We start from the raw sequence: 24,415 nt of genomic DNA, 5'->3' as shown, positions 1-24,415 counted from the left end.
TACAGGGGTTGGTTGGCACACCCCTGTTTTCTGGCGTCCTGTTGGTCACAGACTCACAAATGTGACATCAAAATGATCATCTTTTTGAGCTGCACTTATCTAGTTTGTTAAAACATCTGAAAATCACTCACTTTTTTGCTAAGGGCAAAATATCAGTTTTTTAGTACCAAAAGTAAAAAATTGCCCCCCGCACTTAAAGTGTTATAAAATTGCTTTGGATAAAGATATTGGAAATGTGTTACTTCCAGTTTGTAGAGATTGGAGTCAGCTTCAATTTGATATGAAACTTTAAAGTCTTTGATAAGTGATGTTAACTGGGCAACATCATATATTCACAAAATTGGATTTGTTTTGGTCGGGGTTGGTTGGCACACTCATGTCGGGGTTGCTTGGCACACACAAACCAACCCCAACATGCAGTATACATATATCAAATGTGATTAAACATAATTTCATACAATTAAGTGCACTGAGTGCAAGAAATGGGCACATGACTTATGCAGTGAAATGGGCCACAAAGCCTACATATGCCAATACTGTAATTCCAGTGATTCTATATAGGCCTTAATGTAAATCATCTGCATCCACCCCACACAGCAAATCTAAAATGCAGTGAGATGGAAAGAAATAAAAATACAAAGAGGTGATATGCTATATTTAAGAATAAATTCTATGTTCATTGAATATTTTCTCTTAAAAAAAAAAAAAGAAGCTCAAATCATACTGTTTGATGTTCTGTGTATGTGTTATCTTGTTCGTGGCCTTAAATGCCTTGTTTTATTGTTATACATGCAAATATATGCATGCATATACATGCTATCTTCTTAAATTTGAATATATTAGAATTAAATTTCCAATTTATTATTATATTGGTTGCTTCATCCATTAGGCTAATTTTTACATTGTGCCAACCAACCCCACGAAGTGTGCCAACCAACCCCGTGTCGGGGCTGGTTGGCACAAGTGCGCAGTATGATTTTATTCATAAATAAATTGATTTTAGAATATAACTGTGGACATTGAAATGTCTTTTAGTTAAAGCTGACACCTTAACCTTTCATTTAATGCTGGTTTGAATATTCTCACATGCCAGAGTGCTATGGCAAAGAGTGAAAAGTGTGCCAACCAACCCCGGTCTCCCCTACAGTGAACACAATATCATGTTGCTTCATGAAGTATAAACTAATTCGTATGATGTAAATATACAGTATATTCTAATTAAAAACATAACCAAAATCTTATTTAATTCGATATTTTCTCTCACCTTAACAGTGTCCACCTTTAACCTTTTCAGGCAAAACTGTAACTTTTCTGTATCACCTTTAGAAGCAGCACAGGTCGAAATACTCAGGAAGCTTTAAGAGAACGAGGAGACAGTGATTACAATACATCTTCATGATAACAATGTGAAACATTTTTTATCCATTGAGTGTAACTGCTCAGCTAAAGTGAAACACATTATGTCAATATCAGTGTTTAAATGTTTTTTTTATTTATAACTCACACAGATAGATGATATATACTAGATGTTGCTATTCTGATGCTATGAATGCAACAAATCTGTGGATTCAATGAAAAACGTAGGAAAACATCATGTTTGATGATGATTATGTTATGTCTTTAACTGTTTTTATGAATACACATGACAAATTCCATTCTCCTTTTCCAGAAACTAAATATTTTGTAGTTAACGCCCCAAGATTTTATAGACACACTTCCTGACCAATATAAAAAAAATTAAAAAACAGTCACACACCGTATGCCTACCTCAGAACTAAGAAACAAAGCCACACCTGAGTTTTGTGGCTCTCTCGGCACAGGTTACAGGTCGACTGGAACTGGATGCCTTTCTAGAAATAATGAGAAGAACTGTTAGAGTGTCAACCTGAATGAGAATAAATAAAGGTTAACAGGGTTAATTAATTTTACACAAATGCATTACATGTATCATGTGTGTTTTCAATAAATTGTCTTTGTATTACATCGCCCTATTTGTATAATTCATTTGAACGCTACTGACCTCACGACCTCCCTGCATCTTCAGGTCAGGTCATTTTGTGCTCTTTGCTGTTGTCTGGTAGGTCGGATTATTTTAAACCAAATCTCACTTCCACTTCTACTGAACTATAAATCTATTAATGTCTCTCTCCCAAAAGTGGCTGTAGTGGGAATTTTCAAAAACTGAGTATTCGCAAACAAGATGAGCGTCTTGCTGGTTTATTCACTTGCAAGTGGGCGGTCCCGAACAGCAACAGTCAAGTCACCAGTTGGAAAAAGCGCCCTGACTCTGACACAAGAACTTGCTTATATACACGTCACACCACTTCAACACCTGTCGATGCATACGTCACTTCCTGACATCTGCCCCCTACATGGTCTGGCCCTGTGCTGAGTTTAACAGAAACAGCCACGGGGGGTCGTTGAGTCTCGAAACACTAGACATGCATTTCAGGGTTTTACCCTACAGGCTTACAACCTTGTAACAACCTTACACAGAATGTACAAGGAAAAAGCTAAAATAGGGTACAGAACACATAAGGAAAGCCAGTTACAGTATGCTGACCTTTGACCTTACCTCACATCAATTCCTTCATAGGTGTGTTCCTCATTTCTTTTGAATATTATTCCTGACATCTCACTCTACTTCTGGTATTATTTTGGTGGCACTTTACTGTAGAAATTTGGAGAAAAATCATTTTTTAAACGACCCCTATAATAAAATAAAATGATTTCTACAGTAAAATTTTACCAAATTTGTACCAGAGGTAGAGTGAGATGTCAGGAACAATAAGCAAAAGAAATGAGGAACACACATATGAAGGAATTGATGTGAGGTAAGGTCAAAAGTCAGCATACTGTGAATGGCTTTTATTACAGGGGTCGTTTAAAAAATGATTTTTCTCCACATTTCTACAGTAAAATGTTTCCAAAATTGTACCAGAGGTAGAGTGAGACGTCAGGAACAATATGCAAAAAAAAAAAAAAATGAGACACACACATATGAAGGAATTAATGTGAGGTAAGGTCAAAGGTCAGCATACTGTGAATGGATTTTATTATAGGGGTCGTTTTAAATTAATTTTTCTCCACATTTCTACAGTAAAATGTTGATGAAAGGTGATTTTTCTCCCCTTTACGGCAGTGAAATATAACTAAAAAGTTGATTCATCTTGGAAGTGATTTTCCTCCACATTTCTCCAGTAAAAGCACGTAGGCTTTATGTATCTTTCAGGACCTTCACTTTGCTCGAGAACCGTGCCTACCGTATTTACTGTAGCGCGCGCCCAACGAAATTCAAACAGCGGCTCACTTTACCACTATCTCGCAAACAGCGGCTCACTTTACCGCGGTCACAGACTGGGGATTTAACGGTGACTTTCTCACATGAAAAAATATTGAAACTTTCATCAGCGTTACTGCTATCACTGTTGGTTACTGCTGAACGCGATAGCAATGCTAATTTATTAGCCCGTCTATGAGGTTTTACATTATACGTTAGCATTAAGCTAAGAGAGTTTATGCTTTTTTTTTTTTTCAAACTTTATTTTGTTCAAAATGTACATACATTCTCAAACAGGAAAACTGTTGCATTCTTCTTTTTTTTTCAAAGACATTACTTTTCTTACAATAAAAATAGAAAATTATATCTACAAGGCTTGGCACTGAATAAGTAAACAGCTATTTTAAATGTGTGAAAAAATAAATAAATAAATAAATAAATAAAAGATATAACACAAGTTGAAGGCATTGTACTTATTGCGACTCTTCACAAATAAACAAATTACATCGTATTGCAGTTTCCATCATACCATTCATTTTTTCATTTCCATCTGCCAGTAAATATAAGGAACTAAAATATTTGTTTAGTTCATTTTTAAAACAGATTATTGACGGGGAATTACTTTTCCATTTACAACAGTGTGTATGGTATTTGCCCAAAAGTAATCTTTGAAAAGAAGGATGTGTTCTTTATTAAAGGGTGTGACATTTCATTTTTTAACCAAACACATTTTTACAAAATAGTGTGACTACTGGACAAGAGTAGAAAAGATGTTCAGTAGTTATGACAGAAAGCACATGGCTCCACCTCAAAACCAAATCTCTTTTTCAGTGTTTCTGCAGCTGGATAATAATTATTATTAATCTTAAATTGTAACTCTTTGGCTTTTGGAGAGACTGGTCATTTCATATATTTGACATGTTTCTTTGAGATTTTTAAGTTTTTCTCACTTATTTTAAAGGAGCATTATCGCAAATACAGCAGTAATAGCATAAAATAAGATGAAATATGCAAAAGATGGGTCGGGGGGAGCCATAACTAAATTTACAAAAAAAATCGCCAACAGTATAGTGTCCGGTGGGGCAAATGCAGAATTTGTCTTTGTTATGATCCAAGCCGGCCCGGCGCTTGCTGCGTTCAATTGCACTCGGAACTCGCAAATCCGACCTCCGAACCGGAAAAATGCAACAGTAAATTGTAATGTAGCAGTGTCAGGCTGCTTACAGTCACTGAATCGCTGGTAGAACACTTTGTCTCCACGTCCCGTGTCTTTCTTCAGCTGTCCTCTCAGCGTTATTAAGGAGGAGGAAGTTGCAGTTGCTGTTGTTGTCATTGTTGTGGTTGTGCGCGACGTAGAGCTGCCGCTTCCACTAGCGAGTTTTCTTTTTCCCGCGATTGCACGTTCATTCAGCCTGGTGAGGGAGGAGGAGGGAGGAGGGAGGAGGAGGGGGGGCGGGGGGGGGGACTAAACGAGGCTGCTCTCTCTCTCTGACAGCTGCCCACTTGTTTATATCTGATAAGCTCCGCCTGGCTCCATCTAGTGGCCGAATTAAGAATTTGGATTTGCGATAATGCTCCTTTAATGTTTGTAGCTTTTCCAATATCCAGAAAAAGAATCTCTCTAAATCTACTTCGTATGACTTTATTACTGCATTTCTTATCCCCAATTGTAAATTGTCCAATTCGGATATCTGGTAACGTTATCCTTACCTCTGAATATGTTAGTGTATTTTTAATTTGTTGAATTAAAGGAGCTGGTATTGCCTGACATATTTTTTTGTATTCTCTGTAAGAGCATTGTTTGTCAAATTTTTCATTGAAGGAATCTAGTGTCATGATTGTTCCATGATTATCCATCAGGTCAGTTACAAATATTATTCTTTTGTCATACCAGACTTGCTTAAAAAGAGTTTTACGATTTATTTTTATTGTTCTGTTGTTCCATATAGTTGCTTATGAAATTCAGATAACTTTACAGGCAATTTTGTAATTTCGTAATCACACTTCAACAAAAAATCCAAACCTCCCATTTTTTAAAATATATTTTTAGGGATATGGAACCATATGGATTCCGTTTGTGATATAAAGGCTTTTATCCAATTTATTCTGAACATTCCTATCATTGAATCAAAGTCCAATGTGTTCAATCCTCCTTTGTTTACATTTTTGACTAATTGTGACTTTTTAATATAATGTGTTATATTTCTCCATATAAATTTATATATAATTGAGTTGGCTTTCTTAAAGCAGAAGTAAGTGATATATTTGTGTTAATATAAGGGGCGCTTTCACACCTGACCATTTGTTCCGAAACAGGGAGCGTTTACGTCATATATCGGTTCGTTTGGTCAGATGTGAACACAGCAATCGCGCTCGATGCGGAACAAAACAAGCGGGCCGAGATCGCTTGGGAGAGGCGGTCTCGGCTCGTTTCCATCCGAGCCCTGGAGCGGTTCGTTTGAGAACGCAACCGACACATGTATCGGAACAAATTGACTGGTTACCTGGCAACCGGAGGAGGAGGACCACGGGCAACTGCCCCAAAAACATAATGGAGCATCAGCAGCGTGTCGTCTTGGCCTTTTCATAATGTACACAAAACAGGAAAGCCAGTGGCCAAAAGAAAAGAAAGACGCAAACTCAAGCCATGAGTCCACCAGCCTTTCCAAGCTGACCCGCGGCGATCAGCACCGGGCAGAGCTCCGCAAACAACCCCTATAACTATATGCTACGGTGCCCGTTTACTAGAAGAAAAAAGGAGTCAAACTGTAGGGTGTGTTAGAGCAGTGGTTCTCAACCTTTTTGAGTCGTGACCCCCAATTTCACATGCACTGCTGTCCCCCCGTCCCAACACACAAACACATACACGCCGGTGTGAACGCATGATGGATAAAGCGCAGCGCTGTCCGCGGTGGGTTTTTTTTTGCCTTTTTAGTTCTTGATCCCTGCACTGAAAAAAACAATTGGCTGCTGTAGTTTTGTCTCCATGGCCAATATTCCGACCTGGAGGTTTTCATCAGGGCAAAAGAACAAAACAAAGCGACGGAGTTTAAATAGATGCGGGTGGCGAGTTGATGCGGTGTCCACACACCCGGGCTGGTTTATGTGACATGCGGGGACCTGTCGGCGCAGGAGCGAGTGGAGCGTGGATGCAAGCCAATCTCCTTCAACCATGCACGGAAAAGGGGAATGACAAGAAAAGTTTATCTAATTTATTAAGAAACAATGCCCAGGTCAGCAATGCATGCCAAGAAACATGTCGTTCATTCGTCCCCTCCAGCCACATCGACTGGGGTCGGGAGGGACCCCAAGGTTGAGAATGGCTGTGTTAGAGGACAATTCATCTGACATAACTATGACACCCGAAACTGAAAACACAGCTTGACCAACACAACCTGACCACCCCCCTCCCTGTCTCTCTCTCTCTCTCTCTCTCTCTCTCTCTCTCTGTCTCTCTCTCTCTCACGGGCAGTGACACGCTCTGTCATTCATTCACGTGTCAGCACTGAGACAGCGGACAGCACGCTTGGTCACACATAGGCTAATAATAATAATAAATAATAATGTAGCCTATTAGACTACATTTGTAGCTATAGCACATTATAGGCACACTTCAAGGTCTCGCCCCAGCCATAAACCAGTCAGCTTGGGCATTTTTTTTAATTGAACTTCAACTAAATACTCGTCTGCCCAAATATTAATAAGAAATTGAACCTCCTCACTACTGCAAGTCAGCCCACGGTTCATTGTTGCCATTGTTGCTGATCAGCTGATGGGGTGTTGTTAGGGCCGTTGCTATGGCGCTGTTCCACAGCGCAAAGCGCTGTACCGCTTTAGAATCATGCGATGTGAACACAAACGGCCCAGAAAAAAGAACGCAACAGTTGTATCGGTTTAGTTGCTGAATCGGAACAACTGCAGGTGTGAAAACGCCCTAAGTCTTAAATAGTTATATCTTCCGACAGCAATCACTTACATAGAGTGTTTGGACCGAAACACGGGTCTGTCAGTCACTCTGCTCTGCTCTGAGCCGAGGAGAAAACTTTTCTCGTATCCTACAGTTTTTATCCAATGAGGAGAGAGAACGGCATGCAGGGCTGTGTGTGCAGCCAAGGGATGTGCCTGAATGTGGTGACGTAGGGACGAGGACTGTTATGGTGCGTTCAAGGAAACTCGTTTTTTTCCGACCTGTGAAGTCGTACCAGTTCGATCTGGTACATAGACTGTACAAAAAGACGTACTGGTACGATTTCACGGGTCGGACGTTACGAGTGGCCGTTATAGTGACTTTCACCGGTAAAACAGGTCGGAAAAACACGAGTGGGTTGCCTGGAACGCTACAAAGTCGTAAGTTGTGACTTGAAGCTGTAATTTATGATTTCAAAAGCCTGCCTGGAACGCAGCATTAGCGAAAACGACCGGATCACTCACTTCTGCTTTAATGCTATGAGGAGCAACAAATAAAGAGTGACAAGGATAAACCAATTTTGAAATGCCCTCAGCTTTAGACAATATGTTTCGTCCAAAAATGGAGAGATCTCTGGTTAGCCAATGATTTAGAGTTTTTTCCATAATTTTAAACTTTTCATTACAATTATTGCTTTCACTTAAAGCAGAAGTGAGTGATCCGGTCGTTTTCGCTAATGCTGCGTTCCAGGCAGGCTTTTGAAATCGTAAATTACAGCTTCAAGTCACAACTTACGACTTTGTAGCGTTCCAGGCAACCCACTCGTGTTTTTCCGACCTGTTTTACCGGTGAAAGTCACTATAACGGCCACTCGTAACTTCCGACCGGTGAACTCGTACCAGATCGAACTGGTACCACTTCACGGTCGGAAAAATACGAGTTTCCTTGAACGCACCATAACAGTCCTCGTCGGTACGTCACCACATTCACGGCGTTCCTTGGCTGCACACACAGCCCTGCATGCCGTTCTCTCTCCTCATTGGATAAAAACTGTAGGATACGATAAATGTTTTCTCTTCGGCTCAGAGCAGAGCAGAGGGACTGAGAGACCCGTGTTTCAGTCCAAACACTCTATGTAAGTGATTGCTGTCGGAAGATATAACTATTTAAGACTTATATTAACACAAATATATCACTCACTTCTGCTTTAATTTGTTATCTTTGATTATATTCAAACCCAGATATTTTACTTCTTTTTTAACAGGAATGGACATTATTTGGACTTCATTGCAAGGGGACAGTGAGAGAATTTCACACTTGTTCAAATTCAAACTTAAATCCAGATGCTCTGGAGAATATGGAGATTACATTTAAGGCTTTTTCAATTGTTGATTTATCTTTTAGAAAAAACACTGTATCATCAGCAAATTGACTGATTCGAAACTCATATTCACAAATAGTAATGCCATTAATTTCTGAATGATTTACAATCAAATATGCCAATATTTGAGTACACAAAATGAAAACTTTGGGTGATATGGGACACCCTTGTCTGATTCCTCGAGATATCTTTAACAGAGTTTATGCTGAGTTGTGATGCTGGCTGTGTGTGTGTTTCAAACTATGTGGGTGTGACTGAACATCTTATGTATGGCATTTTTACAGTAGTAGACTAATTATTAGCCACTAATCTTCAACTTAGAGAGTGACTAATATAACCTTAAGCAAGAAGATTTTTGCCTTTTGTTGGAGAACTGACATTGACATACAGGAATTCAGTAACAGTTGTAAATTAACCAGTGTATGCTTTAGTTTTAATATTTTACCTTTCAAAATCAATATCGAATGATAGGTTAAGGCAGGGGTGGGCAAATTATTTTTTCCAGAGGGCCACACTGACTCCGATAAAGTGAGTGAAGGGCCACACGATCCAAAATCAAATTGAAACATCAAATATTTATAGCTGAATTATATATAATTATATATTAGCCTATATAACTACATATATTTGGTGGAAATGATTGCATTACAATAGGCTGACAGCCCACAATCCATGTAATCGCATTTTCAACTTATATCCATCACAGATCACTGAAGAAACATGCTGTAGGCTATTATGATATAAATATGGACTCAAGGCAGATTGTTTTATCAAAACTTACTGACCATAAATGACTGCACCAATTAATAATGTTCACAGACACCTGAATATTATAATTAAGCACTCAGATCCTTTTCAGTTCTGATTCAGTGAGACTGTTCTATTTGTATGTAGATAACCTTTTATTTATGAAGAAACACAATAGGCCTACTCATTTGCTGCTGCCTAACAGCACCAACATGAAAAAAAAAGACTGATTTGATTACAAGCGTAGCCATTGGTGGATGGAGGCTTCAGACGCACGTGGCTACAATCAGTCATATGGTCGATCACGTCAGAAAACCCAGCGATCTCATAAAATGCTCTTTTAATCACAGTTTGCTAAACCTTAGTGTTTGGGAAATAATAATTAGGTGCCATGATGGGGCTTTGTAACCGTCAGCAGTTATGATTCGGCTGACGAAGGGTTGTGAAACACCGGCCCGGCCCCGGTGGTCAGAAACTTCGCTGTGGAGAAAACCTGCACCAGAGCGGCTCCTCTCTCTCCTCCGTCGGAGCTCCGGTGTCAGACAGAGAAAGAGACGGAGCAGCCGTCTGTCTTCTACCTGGAGGAGGTTACTTTCGGTCTGTGATGTGCAGGCTCCTGTTCTAACAGGGCTGTCACTGTTTCAAACAGCTGATTAGTGCGCATCAACGTAATAAAAGCAATCGGGTCATAATAGCAGTTCGGCTCGCACTTCGGCTCGCGGGCCGGATTGAGATGGCATGCGGGCCGGGTCTGGCCCGCGGGCCGTAAAATGCCCATGTATGGGTTAAGGCTACAACACAGGAGTTCCTGTGACTTTGTGTAAGGACTCAAAAAGTGTCATCCAACTGACATACAGGCACAAAAACTGAGTAGTGGAACTTACAGTCGATAGTTTTCCTGCTACCTCTGCTCACAGTGAGGGATTCATGTGACAGATTGGAGTTGTTCGTAGATCAAGAAACCCACTGTTTTTTTTTTGTTTTTTTACTGTTCCGTGGACTGAGCATGAGCATGAGTGGGCATGAGCTTCTTAAATGTAGATTAGTAGCATTGTTTCTTTTAATAGGACTTAAAATATAATCTCAGAATTGCCTTGATGTTCTCCTGAGTATTTCAGAGCTGCACATACGAACACATAAAAACGTACAAAAACAAAACCAGTGTAAGGCATGGTGACCCAAAAGCAGCGTGAAGAGCTGCATTTCAGCTGCAAATGTGAGACATTTCACTGAAACTTTCTGCATCTTCAAAGTTGGTCAAAGCTGTTCTTATACTTATTTATATATATATATATATATATATATATATATATATATATATATATATATATATATATATATATATATATATATATATATATATATATATATATATATATATATATATATATATATATATTATATACATAATTAGGCATAAACCTCAGGAAAGATGTGAGAGAAACAAGCTCAACAGACATAAAATATCTTGGATGTTCTTTGTAAGAGCTGAAGACAAAGTCCTCTTTTTGACTACTGTGTTTCATGTTTATGAACCAAATTATCTTTCCTAAAACATTCAATTTAATTTCCAACAAAAATAATAAAAGTGTATTTTGAATTCTGCATTGGACTTCTTCATGGGAAAGGAGGGACACAGGAGGGAGGGAATAATTTTTATGTATAAATTACGTTCAAATTTGGTCAATATAAGACATCAAGAGGACGTCCACGCCGACCATTTTTCAACCTTATTTGAAACTTGTATAGACCTGTAAAAAATATGGACGTAGCATCCGTGACGTCACCCATTGGTTTTAGGGAGTCGTTTTTGTGACTCAAATATGGCGGCCATGGGGGTCTATGGAGAATGCTCCCTTCTGACACCAGCCCCCAGAGGAAGCCGGGGGGATTGCAGTTTTTTGAAATCGGAAGTGAGCTTCACTTCTCAGACCGACAACTGCCCCCTTGGTATAGACGTCAAAACTGAACGTCCAGAAGACGTCCAAAAAAGACGTCATAAAAACTTTCATTCTGCACCCTCCAGTGATGTCATTTCGACGTCGGACCATGACGTAGAAAAGACGTTGTTTCGACGTCGGCTTGCTCGGTGGGGAGGGAGAGCCTGTATCAAAGACGGTTCCATTTATTGAATATCTTTGCCCGTATCGCCCGTAATTAGCTTAGCTCAAACGGGTAATGGTAGCCTGCCTCCACCTAAAGTAGACAACTCTCACCGGACCAATCTTCGTCTCAGAGCTGACAAAACTCTCCGGTAAGGCATCTTGAGCGGTCAAATGCCGGTAACGGGACGAGATCGGTCAAAACAGAGGGTTCAAGCAAAGACGGTTTATTTTGGTTCAAGCTAGCTACATCAAGGGTAGGTTAGCTTCCTATTCCAAAGTAAAAGCACTTCTGTATGTAAAGGGCAATGGGTGTTTTATTTTGTGAAAGTAACCAGAAGTGCGTTGGTCACAACGGCTAGCTTGAGTAATGCCGAATTCGTCCGAACAAAATTGTAAACAGCTGGTATTTAGACAAATCAACGACACACTGTTGATCTAAACGGCTACTATCTCGCCCAAAAATGTTTGAAATGTTGATAAAGAGATATATTTACAGAGTTTAGAGCTAAAATGAAATCAGCTTCTGCAGGGCTTAATTTGTGCCGGATCCTGCCGGAACAAGATCCGGCACCTCGCCGAGTGGATCCGGAACCTCCTCTGTCAATCAAATAGGCATACGTGCAGTGGCAGCCTTAGACATCTGGGGGCCCGTTTCAATATTTCATAAGAGGCCCTACCCTGTTAAACAAAATTATTTGCCAGCTATGTGCCCATGTGTCGCTGATGCTTTAAACCCTGAAAGGACGCAGTAACGCACTATCCATGCATCCCAGGTACGCACAACACATTAAGTGTTAAATTCACTATCAGGGCAAGAAACCAGGACTTCGCAGAAAAAACGAGGACTGAAGTTGGTTTTCATCAAAAAGCAAAATCATTATGTAGCAACAAAAGTAATGAGAGCAAAGTGCTCCGCGTTATTTCAGCACCACGGACAAGGAAAGGACGAGACATGCGGACAGACAGACGTCTACAGGCGCTGATCCTGTCGGTGCTGCGGTGCTGGAGCAGCAGACAGACAGCTGTCTCCTCCATTATTACAATCTGTAAATAAGCTGCCAATAATATCACATTTTAGTTGTGCGCTCGCTGTGTTTTATTTCTCTGTTAAGTTAGGACGTACTCATAGATCGCCTGTTTGGAGGCATTTTAACCCGAGGAAAAAAAGAAAAGAGGAGGAAAGTGATTGACAGACGTCAATCATCAGGTTACGCAACTGGGCGCACGTCAGGAGGAAAGCAGGAAAAACAAACACTAAGAGAAAAGGAATAATACTGGGAGAAGGAAAACGAGGGTCTATTGATAGTTTGCGGGCCGTTTTCAAAGGTAAGCTACGTTGTTATTGATATTTCCTGCCGTATTATTAATTAGGAGCGATTAGTGTGCAAAGAGAGAGGCCACTTTGGTATTTCTTATTACAAGTGTAACAAGGACCTGTAAGTACACCAAAATACACTATGTATTTACAATGTAAGTACATGTTATTACATACGGTTACATAGGTAATAATTAATTAGGTAGATACACAGGAACAAGGACCCCTTAAAATAAAGTGTTACCTTGCATTTTTATAATCTTTGTTCAAGTCTTTATTTTATATACCAAAGGTTTATTGCATTTTTATAATCTTTGTTCACGTCTTTATTCTATATAAGCAACAGTTTATTGCATTTTTATAATCTTTGTTCAATGTAGGTCAGAAGGAGGGTCATTGCCTTTTGTCTTTATATAAGCACAGTATTGCCTTTTTAGTCTATTGTCTTTTTGTTTTATTCAATAGTTCACACTGAAGATTAAATGCATTTTAACAAAAACATGGTTGCTCATTTCAACTTCTTCAAAAAATAAGTTATTTTTCCTTAAATAGCCTAATAGCCGGTATTCAGTTATCTATACGACCAATTAAAAGCCGGCCGGGTCAAAACAAACAAACAAAACTCTTCCAACTTTGTGGACTGTCTGTGAAGACTGACGGGAGTGAAGCCGACCTCATCCTCTGCCTGCCGGTGGGACAAATTGCACTGTCGGATCTGGGTCTCCGTGTCTGGAACCCGTTCGGGATGACTTGAATGGTGCTGAAGCGCTATGGCGCAACGGACACAGAGACCCAGGTCGGACAGCGCAGCCAGGGGAACAGCACATGAGGAAGATGATGAACTCAGATAAAAGCCATAGCGACGTGAGCTCTTATACCTCTGAATTTCACCGCATCGGGGTCATTTTTCAGGTGTGTTAAAAGTCATTTAAGCGCCGTTACGCACGCCGCACGTCTCGCCTCCTGTGCGCTCCTCCCCTCTGCCCCCTCCCCCCCCGGAACAGCACCCTCTCAGTGTTCCGGGACCTACACATGGACAAATTAAGCACTGACTGCTGATTTCGGCTCGGGTAGGAGGCAGGCTAACACTACCTATACACTTCCAGCATTTGAGCTAAGCTAATTACAGGTGATACGGCTCTATCTCCCTTGATACGCACAGCACGCACAGTCGAAAGGATGGTGTCTATCTGCTTGTCATCGACTAGGGAGTGAGGCAAGACACACAAAAAAATGTTGGCTTATCCCTTTAAAGGTTTGGTTTGGGATTGGGGCAAGGCAATTTTATTTGTCTAGCCCGTTTTTACAAACAGTTTGTCTCAAAGGGCTTTACATAGCATCATAACAACAGGATGGGTTTATTTTCTGTGGGAGTGGGAGGGAGTGGGATTGATTTTGAGCCAAAATCCACTCCAGTGTCATCCTCTAATGCACAAGGCTCCTTTGGTTCCTTTAGATGGTTTTAGATTTGTGAGTTTTAACAGGAAGCAAAAATCAAAATCTTAAACGTTTTTTAAAATAGACATAAATTGACATGAGTCATTGAAAAAGCGCTTGATTACATACATTCTGTGCAGATATAGAATTTGAAGTGGATTTACTACATGTAGCCTATGCAAACTATATGGTTTTGCTGTGCTGTGAGAGAAGACCACAGATTCAACCAAGAGCTGATAAGTGTTCACTGTCTTTTTCTTTTGTTGCCTGTGAGTTTTCCTGGTGTGAAACCTGCTTGTACCCATCATAACCACCCTCAATAATAATAATAATAATAATAATATGTTTTATTTGTTGGCGCCTTTCAAGACACTCAAGGGCGCCTTACAAATAGAAAACAACGGCACAGATAACAGAACAGTACAGTAGCAAAATAAATATACAGATAATAAAATACAAAAACAAACAAACATGCAGGACATATAAATAGCAAGTAATAAACATACAGAACATACAAATACAGGTGGCTAAACGGATGTATTGGGATTAAAGGGAGTAAGCAGCTTTGAAGAGGTCCAGGGTTGTGTGATTGAGGTTTTTCTGTCAGAAAATGACCAAATTTCAGAACCCACAATGATAAATGGTTGAAAGTAACAGCTTGCTAATGTTGCAGTTGCAGTGGAGGGCCGCGAGTCAGATTCAGACCTATAGCTGCTGCAGTTTGAACAAAGCCTACGTGTTACACACTGCACCAGGTGAGAAACTGGGGTGCCTCCCAGTCTAAATGATCAAATCAAATGGTAACATATCCTCTACATTTTATTTACTACTTATTTGTATGTGTTCCATTTCTGCCATTTGCCATTAGGCCACTTTCCTGTGACAAGAAAAGGCAAACTTGGTGTGATTGGTGTGAACATACAGTAGACTGATACAGTAGACTGTATGTGAGGCAAGAGAAATTAATAAACATGCCTATTTTCATCATGACACGCCAATCACTTGATCATTTATCACTCCATTTGTCCTTTCCCTCTCGTCATTAGATTCTTGTTGATCCAAACCCACATAGATTTTCATACAATCAGTCAAACTCAAACTCAACAACCTCATCTGAACTGAACAATGAGAAATCTGTTGTTGTTGTTTTGTTTTCGTGTGGATCAAAAATACTGTTCCAATTAAAACTCCATATCCAGCCAAGGGCAGATCAAATATCTGCAACTGTTTTTCACTCCGGCCAGTTGATGCTGGCTTTTTCAGCTTAACTCTGTTTATGTCTGCAGCCTGCATGATTAAAGCCCCTGTACAGACTTTTCATTTAGTGTTGATTTTGCCGGCCCCTGTGGACGTAAGCGGTGGTGTTTTGCCGGAATGAAGACTGCATTTCCCACGGTCATGAAGACATTTGTGTAGATTTGTTTTGGAAACGTCGGAAAGAAGCTTTTAAAATTTTTTTTAGCAGTATAATGTATCTATTCGTATCGTTTCGTCAGTGGTCCAACCCAACCATGCCTCCCAGAGGTATAGAATTAGACTACTTAGAAATAGCGTATCTTCACACTGATGGGCTCATTTGCTGTTGTAGGTAACAGAGACACATCAGCAGAAACCAGAGACTTTTGCGTATCCAGTTAAAAACAGTAGGCTAGATTGGAAATAAAGAAATAACAAACTGAACTTAACCTCTTCAACTCCCGGGGGACGCCGGCGTCCCCAAGCCCCGCCCCTTCTACAGTCTCAGCTTGCCCAGGCTTACTACAACACTAAACATGGCGTTTTTGGTATCTGTGGCTTCATTATGTTTTTATTTGTTTGTTTTTTCAAATTTAGCATTGTCTTTATTTCATTTCTAATTTATTTTGTGCAAGAATACACAAAATATCAGTCCAAAAGTATAACCGTCGTTATAAATCTTTTTTTTTTTTTTTTTCCTCGTTTCAACCGCTGTTCAACCGAGGGAGACGATTTTATTTTGAAGTTACAGGAAGACGGATGTTGATGTTACCAGCTTCCGGAAAGGTCAATGGACAATATAAATAAAGATTTAACTTATTCCATCGTATATGTGTACAAGATGGAGAAGAGGAAGAATTGTAAATGTAAGTGTGCGCAAATCCGCGGTGTTGTTGAACGTCATGTCAAAACACGGAGCAAATCGTCACGATCGTCACACGTGTGTGTGTGTGTGTGTGTGCGCGTGTGTGTATGTGCGTGTGTGTGTGTACCTGCTGTAACGGGCGGCTGCTCGCGGTCGCGGTGTGTAGCTGAACGTCACGATGTCACAACCACTGTATGGGCAAAACACGGAGCAACCGCGCCGCCCCCCCTCCCCCCTCACTCCCCCCTCCCGTGTGTGTGTGTGTGTGGGGGGGGGGGGGGGGGGGGGGGGTGATGACAATCAAATCAATCATGAATCATTCATTGATTTGAGTGATTTATTCTCAATAAGTTGCTTGACTTGGATTCAGATATTACAGCCTATTTTCCCCATTTTGACTCTCATGTCCGCCTGGATCTTATCATGAAAAAAACACTGCAGGATGGTCATACTTTGTGCTATCTTCTTCAAATTTGAACCAGGTGTTCATTGATAGTGTGCTTACAGATTCATATGTTCATTTACCTTTATGGATAAAGTCACAAAGGCTGTTTTTATTTTTTAATAATTTATTAATTTTTAGGCGGACAAAAAATCTTAATTTTTTGCACACTTACTAGACCACTGCTCTGTTCCAGTAATACCTGAAATGTTTCTGACACTTTCATAAGAAACTCTACAGTGTCCCCTTCCTGGCAAGCCCTCATTTATGGATATAGTCAAAGTGGTTCAGAAGCTACAGCTATAATAATTTGAGCATGGAATTTTATGCGTTTTTGCTTCAAAATAGGGTGGGAGTGGAAGAGGTTAACTTAATTTGAACTATTTCATGTAGAAAGTGAACTTTCCCAAAACGGGACGTGCTATTTATCAAAATTTCAAAAATTTTGATTAGTACTGATACCGTTGAAGTTTGAATAAGGTATAACTTCTATGAGATGAAAGAGCAGGTTCTTAGGTAAAATGTGAGTCATTACATCAATGTTCAAACCATGCTTGTACAGCTAGTCAAAAGATGGCTGACAGGGGTGGGGATTATCTTGTTGTTTTATTTTACATGGATGGCTGCTTCTGACTTCCTGCTTAAGGTTTCCATTCATACATGTACACCAATCATCAGTATTATCAGAATGTGTCATACTGAACCACAGGAAGATGCTCTAGTGTTGGAACATGCACAATAAACTTACATAGATGCATATTTTTTTGGTGTGGTCTCAGTTTTTAGTTTTTAATCTCACTGTTACAATTTAACTAGACTAACGGAAGCGGCTACCAATGTGTGCCGACCACCACCATGATCATTCATATGCATTCATACGAGGCAAGGTGGGTAAGGTGTTCACACCTTGGATTTGAACCGCCAACTAGGGGTTGCACGACTTCAGATTTTTAAAAGTCGACTCTAATGTTATGAAAGTCGAGTCGACGTCGACTAGTCGCTGATGACGTCATTCATATTTTTCCCATCATAACTAAAATCACAGGAGGAGGGAAAAGCTTTGCAACAATCTGTATTCACTGACAGACGCTCATGCACAGAAATTAGTCCATAGAACAGCAGCTTTATAAACAACAAGCTGTAAATCAGTTTGTTTACACTCCTATAGCCTACAAGTGCAAAAGATAATACTGTAGCTACTGTCCGTTAAACGGAGGAAAACGACACACAGGCCTCGTCACCATCATAGTCCTGTTCACTCACAGCTTTTTTTCCCTGGTTGGTTGTTGCTGTTGTTGGTTGTTGTTGTTGTTGTTGTTGTTGTTGTTGTGCGCAACGTAAAGCTGTCGATATGAGCGGAGTTTTTTTTTTTTTTAATGCCGGCAGCCCGGACACACTGCCCGCGGAAGCGCAGCCTCACAGGCGCTTGGCTGCTCTCGCAGGCAGCTGCTTCTCCTGCTTCTCTCCGCGCCGGTCAAACATCGACCCGTCTGTGTCGGCTACTCGGTTTTCCACACACACACAGGTCTGTCTCTAGCGCAGGGCTGGACTGGCCATCTGGCATACCGGGCGATGCCCGGGCAATGCCCGGTGGGCCGATGCATATCTTTGGGCCGGCCCAGGACTGTCATAATTAAAAAAAAAAAAAAAAAGTAGGCCTATATAGTTTTTCATTGACGCAACGGTATCTGAGACACGAAACGTGGCCCATTGGTTGATTTTCTTGGCCCGCCCCTCCCTTCCCTCTTGATCATTTGTCTTGACACATATTATTGGTCTATTGTTTGTCATTGTCAATTAATCATGGGCTGACCGGCTCAGAGAGCCCTGACAGTGCTGTAAATCGCTATGAACCAGGGTGGGGCGGGACCTCAATGGGTCGTCTTCTGGGACTGGTCCAACTATCTGGTGGGGAGACTCACTATTTAACCTCTTGTGTGGGCGTTCACAAGGGTGATGATGTCACTGGTTCCCTTTTGTGCTCCAAGTGCCAACGACAGTCGTTTAAATGACTGTCTTTGATGGAAAGTTGGTTTCGACTTCGTTAGTGCCCTATGTTGTTATAACGACAGTCGTTGGAGGCACTTGCTACTTGTGAACAGTGGTTGTTCTTTGAGGCTAGATTGTTGAATCTCCTGGGAAGGGATGAAAGGGCAGCATTGTAAATTGGAGATAGGTGGTGCCTGAGACCACCTCCCCTGTTGAGGGATGGTTTCTCTACTTTTACAAAAATGGCTTCTTTGACTCCTCTTTCAAACCATCTGTCCTCTCTGTCTAGGATTTGGACATTGCTGTCCTCAAAGGAGTGGGCTTTCTCCTTGAGATGTAAATGGACAGCAGAGTCCAGGCCTGAGGAGTTCGCTCTCCTGTGTTGGGCCATGCGTTTATGCAGTGGTTGTTTTGTTTCTCCAATGTAGAGGTCTTTGCATTCCTCGTTGCATTGGACTGCATACACCAGATTGCTTTTGTGGGTGTGTGGTGTTCTGTCCTTGGGATGTACCAGTCTCTGTCTGAGTGTGTTGCTGGGTTTGAAATACACAGGGATACGGTGTTTGTTAAAGATCCTCCTGAGTTTTTCTGATACTCCCGACACATATGGAATGACTATGTTTTTTCTCTTGTTTTGTCTTTCTTTCTCAACCACTTTGCTGGTTTTCTTTCTGGAAGCAGCTGCAGTTTTCACAAAGGTCCAGCTAGGGCATACATGGGCATTTTACGGCCCGCGGGCCAGACCCGGCCCGCATGCCATCTCAATCCGGCCCGCGAGCCGAAGTGCGAGCCGAACTGCTATTATGACCCGATTGCTTTTATTACGTTGATGCGCACTAATCAGCTGTTTGAAACAGTGACAGCCCTGTTAGAACAGGAGCCTGCACATCACAGACCGAAAGTAACCTCCTCCAGGTAGAAGACAGACGGCTGCTCCGTCTCTTTCTCTGTCTGACACCGGAGCTCCGACGGAGGAGAGAGAGGAGCCGCTCTGGTGCAGGTTTTCTCCACAGCGAAGTTTCTGACCACCGGGGCCGGGCCGGTGTTTCACAACCCTTCGTCAGCCGAATCATAACTGCTGACGGTTACAAAGCCCCATCATGGCACCTAATTATTATTTCCCAAACACTAAGGTTTAGCAAACTGTGATTAAAAGAGCATTTTATGAGATCGCTGGGTTTTCTGACGTGATCGACCATATGACTGATTGTAGCCACGTGCGTCTGAAGCCTCCATCCACCAATGGCTACGCTTGTAATCAAATCAGTCTTTTTTTTCATGTTGGTGCTGTTAGGCAGCAGCAAATGAGTAGGCCTATTGTGTTTCTTCATAAATAAAAGGTTATCTACATACAAATAGAACAGTCTCACTGAATCAGAACTGAAAAGGATCTGAGTGCTTAATTATAATATTCAGGTGTCTGTGAACATTATTAATTGGTGCAGTCATTTATGGTCAGTAAGTTTTGATAAAACAATCTGCCTTGAGTCCATATTTATATCATAATAGCCTACAGCATGTTTCTTCAGTGATCTGTGATGGATATAAGTTGAAAATGCGATTACATGGATTGTGGGCTGTCAGCCTATTGTAATGCAATCATTTCCACCAAATATATGTAGTTATATAGGCTAATATATAATTATATATAATTCAGCTATAAATATTTGATGTTTCAATTTGATTTTGGATCGTGTGGCCCTTCACTCACTTTATCGGAGTCAGTGTGGCCCTCTGGAAAAAATAATTTGCCCACCCCTGAGCTAGGGTAACCACAAGTTGTGAGGGCGCCTCTCAGGTGCTTGCTTGGGCCTGTGAGCTGGTGGGCACGTTATCAGCTCTGTGTTGCAAGGTTCTGATAACACCAAGCTTATGTTCCAGAGGGTGGTGAGAGTCGAAAAGTAGATATTGGTCTATATGTGTGGGTTTTCTGTATACCCCAATGTGGAGGCTCTTCTTGTTGCTATAGCAACAGTAAACATTCACGTGGACCAGAGCGATAGATATAATGTTATATCTATCGCTCTGACGTGGACTAATCATAATATAATCATGGATCTATTATAAGACCATGAATATAATACATCCATGGGACTAATGAGCTGTAAATAGAGATGCGGAGTCAAGCTGAGATACTTTGAATTTTAGCACAAAATACTATAGGAAATAATTGTTAAAGCAGAAGTAAGTGATATATTTGTGTTAATATAAGTCTTAAATAGTTATATCTTCCGACAGCAATCACTTACATAGAGTGTTTGGTCTGAAACACGGGTCTGTCAGTCACTCTGCTCTGCTCTGAGTCGAGGAGAAAAACATTTATCGTATCCTACAGTTTTTATCCAATGAGGAGAGAGAACGGCATGCAGGGCTGTGTGTGCAGCCAAGGGGCGCCGTGAATGTGGCGACGTAGGGGCGAGGACTGTTATGGTGCGTTCAAGGAAACTCGTTTTTTTCCGACCTGTGTAGTCGTACCAGTTCGATCTGGTACATAGACTGTACAAAAAGACGTACTGGTACGATTTCACGGGTCGGAAGTTACGAGTGGCCGTTATAGTGACTTTCACCGGTAAAACAGGTCGGAAAAACACGAGTGGGTTGCCTGGAACGCTACAAAGTCGTAAGTTGTGACTTGAGGCTGTAATTTATGATTTCAAAAGCCTGCCTGGAACGCAGCATTAGTGAAAACGACCGGATCACTCACTTCTGCTTTAAATGTCTTGAGCATGTACTCTGACTTTTTTGCATTCTCTTTTAGGTTGATCACCCTATATATGAGAGCCTAAGTCAAACAGGTTTTCCTGACCTGCTAGAAGTTCTTCGATGAGTCATCCATCATATCAAAAAAAGGTTTGATTATGATGATATCCTTGTTGAAGCATTAGAGATGATGATTTTAAATTCAAACATCTGCATAGCCTTAGGCCTCTTTTAAGACTTTTAAGTCATCCTTCATGACAGATAAATTTGTTCACTAGGTGTCACCACGTCACAAAAAGGCTACTTGGCTACATATACTCGTCAGTACACAGATACTGAGTACAAGTTCTGTTTGCTGTTTCTTTTAGGTCACAAATTTGGTGAGGAGTGGAGCTGGCTGGCTGCAGACGAGGAAGTAGGGCAATACGGATGGAAATTAGCCTGTGGCTACAATCCGGCTTGTTTACGATTTTATGTTTCGTTCATGAACTTGCACTGTCCCACTTCAAATAAATTGAATTGAATTGAATTGAACCTTTAATATTTATGAGTTCCAGCTCTAATGCTGCTACTGTCTGTAATGTGTTTCTATTTAGATTATTTGTCAGGATAGGCTACTTTGATATTATTGTCCCTGTTTGTCCTTATGTCTCTGTCTCTTTGTCTCGCCCCCCCCCCTTGATTCTGTGTGATTTGACATTATAATGAATAAAGATTTATTGATTGATCAATTTTAGTCCTTGAGTTCATAGCTACGTGCTTTATTTGTTAACTGTTATCAAGGAATATGACTCTCCTTTGTAGTATGTGTGAGAGAAGACGGCGCAAGATTTGTGGACTTCTACGCTGTGTCCGCTGATAATGTAGTGGGCTGGTCTGGACAGAAAATGCCCGGGCTGAATTGTTGTCCCAGTCCAGCCCTGCTCTGCTCTAGCGCTGTGTGTCTTGTGTGCAGACGCAACTGACAAATATTTATAGACGGACAAGCAAAGTTAATCAAAATTTATTTTATTTTGAAAATTGACCGGATTCTCTCGCCTTTTCTGTGCCCGACTTCCTGTCTGGTACGAGATCGTTCTATCCAGCTTGACGGCGCTCGTATTTTTTTCATTCAGCACACTCAGCTGTTGTTTCAAGCCGCTACTCTTGGACTGTCACATGATCAGCGACTAGTCGACGTCAAGCTGAAAACGTCATTGTGGAGCAGTAAAGTCGACTACTCGATTAGTCGACTAGTCTGTGCAAGTGCAACCCCTACCGCCAACCCTCTGATTATTGGACAATCTAACTCCTGAGCCAAGGTGTAGGCAGGGCCTATATTGGAAGTCAATATTTTTACTACTCTGTGTCAATTGCATTTTTCCTTCTGTTTGTGGAGATGTGAGTTTAGGTTAATTTGTCACAATACAGTCAGGCACAGGTGAATGGAGGTGGATCCTTTTCTGAGCAGAGCTGCTGTTCTCCTGTGCTCGGCAACATGGACCTCCGAGTTGAACTTGTGAACTTCAAATTCCCAAACCGTGAGAGTATGGACTTATGGATTTAAGGATGGACTTTAAACTTCTCTGTACTGAGAACGGGCCTTCATCTGTGTCTGATATGTGTAGGCTATATATGTATGTATGTGTCTGACATGCATCACTTGTCCAATATTAAGAAAATATAATCTGTTGAGTTGGGACAATTTGATTAAATATGTAAATGCCTGTCTTATGCACAAGATTATATATGGTTCCACCACGCCTCCGCTTAGACAGTTTGTCAACATAAGAACAACTGCATATGGGTTCACAAGAGGTGCAGCAAGAGGAGACTGTATTATTCCATTTAGGAAAAGTTCGTTTAGTCAGTCTGCATTCTCTGTTAGAGCTGCACTAGAGTGGAATTCCATCCCAGCTACTATTAGAGACCTGAATATTTACAATCTATTCAGAGCTCATTTGAAGAGATGGTTGATTGGCGCTCAGCTCTGTCAGCACTAGTTTTTTTACACCTTCCTTCCTCTCTCCGGTCCGTCTGTGCTGAACCTGTAGCCATCCTATTGTTGTTTGTCTGCCTGTGTCGGCATGCATGTCTTTTTGTGGTGTCGTTATATTGTGTATGCATGCAGTTTGTGTCTGTGCTTCTGCTTTGCATGCTGTGGTGTGATGTGTCTTGCGTCATGTGTCTTTGCTGCATGGGGATGTATTGATTATGTTTTCTGATTGATGTTATATGTGTTCTTTTGTCATGTCATGTTGTATGTTCTTTTGTCAAGTTGTTAATTGCTGTGCATGTTTGTAGATTGCCTTGGCTAATAACTTTGTAATTTTAATCATATTCATATTCTGTTTTTAGGGTGACTTTTTAACATCCGTCTGGGGACTACAGATGAAAAATAGCCTCTTGGCTACTTCTGGCGCATTTACAGTGATGTTATTAATGTGCACTATCCCTGTTTTCAAATAAACGTATTATTATTATTAATATTATTATTATCACTCCAAACTATACATTTCAATTAACTGATAGAAATCTGTTTCTTGTTATTATTATTGTTGTTAGTAATAACAAGCTATTATTATTTCTTGAATTACATTAAAAAAACAAAGAAGCAGAGGAACCCAAACAACTGCTAAAAAACAAGAGCTCTTTCATTCAATAAGTTTCTTTGTTTGGTTTTAAAATGTTGTATTAAACCTTTCTGGGAAAATGAATGTGAACATATTCCAACTAAGGCAGTTGTGCAAATGTGTTGTCTTTTGGGAATGAGATTTTTCTCTGAATTGTCCCTCAGTAACTGTTGAAGATTTCCACATGAGTCATGACTGTTGACTGTTTATGTCTAGAGCGACTATATTCAGGGATGTGATTGGCCAAGGACAAAAAAGCAGGACATTATACGGACCCATAGCGCGACACGGCAACAGTGTAGCCACTACACACAATGACATAATTTTGACACTTTATATGAAAAGTATATGCAAACAGAAAACAATTAATTTAAGGAGAGAAAAAACTCAAAAACAGCA

At 40.7% G+C, this 24,415-nt stretch overlaps 1 protein-coding gene across 1 annotated transcript in view; it reads right to left on the bottom strand.

The window, feature by feature from the left end:
- The window catches only part of il15 (interleukin 15), a 30,870-nt gene that overhangs the window by 4,801 nt on the left and 1,654 nt on the right, over window positions 1-24,415 (bottom strand). The window contains exons 2-3 of the mRNA XM_083974647.1: window positions 1,768-1,850; window positions 1,265-1,355 (exon numbers count right to left, since the gene is read on the bottom strand). Of these exons, the coding sequence (XP_083830773.1) occupies window positions 1,265-1,355; window positions 1,768-1,850 (174 nt within the window). The remainder of the gene's footprint in view (window positions 1-1,264; window positions 1,356-1,767; window positions 1,851-24,415) is intronic.

Source organism: Trachurus trachurus (assembly GCF_905171665.1).
Source record: "Trachurus trachurus genome assembly, chromosome: 1".
In the NCBI taxonomy this organism is placed as follows: Eukaryota; Metazoa; Chordata; class Actinopteri; order Carangiformes; family Carangidae; genus Trachurus; species Trachurus trachurus.
The sequence above is the reverse complement of the archived record's forward strand: the minus strand, read 5'-3'. Positions and strand labels throughout refer to the sequence as shown.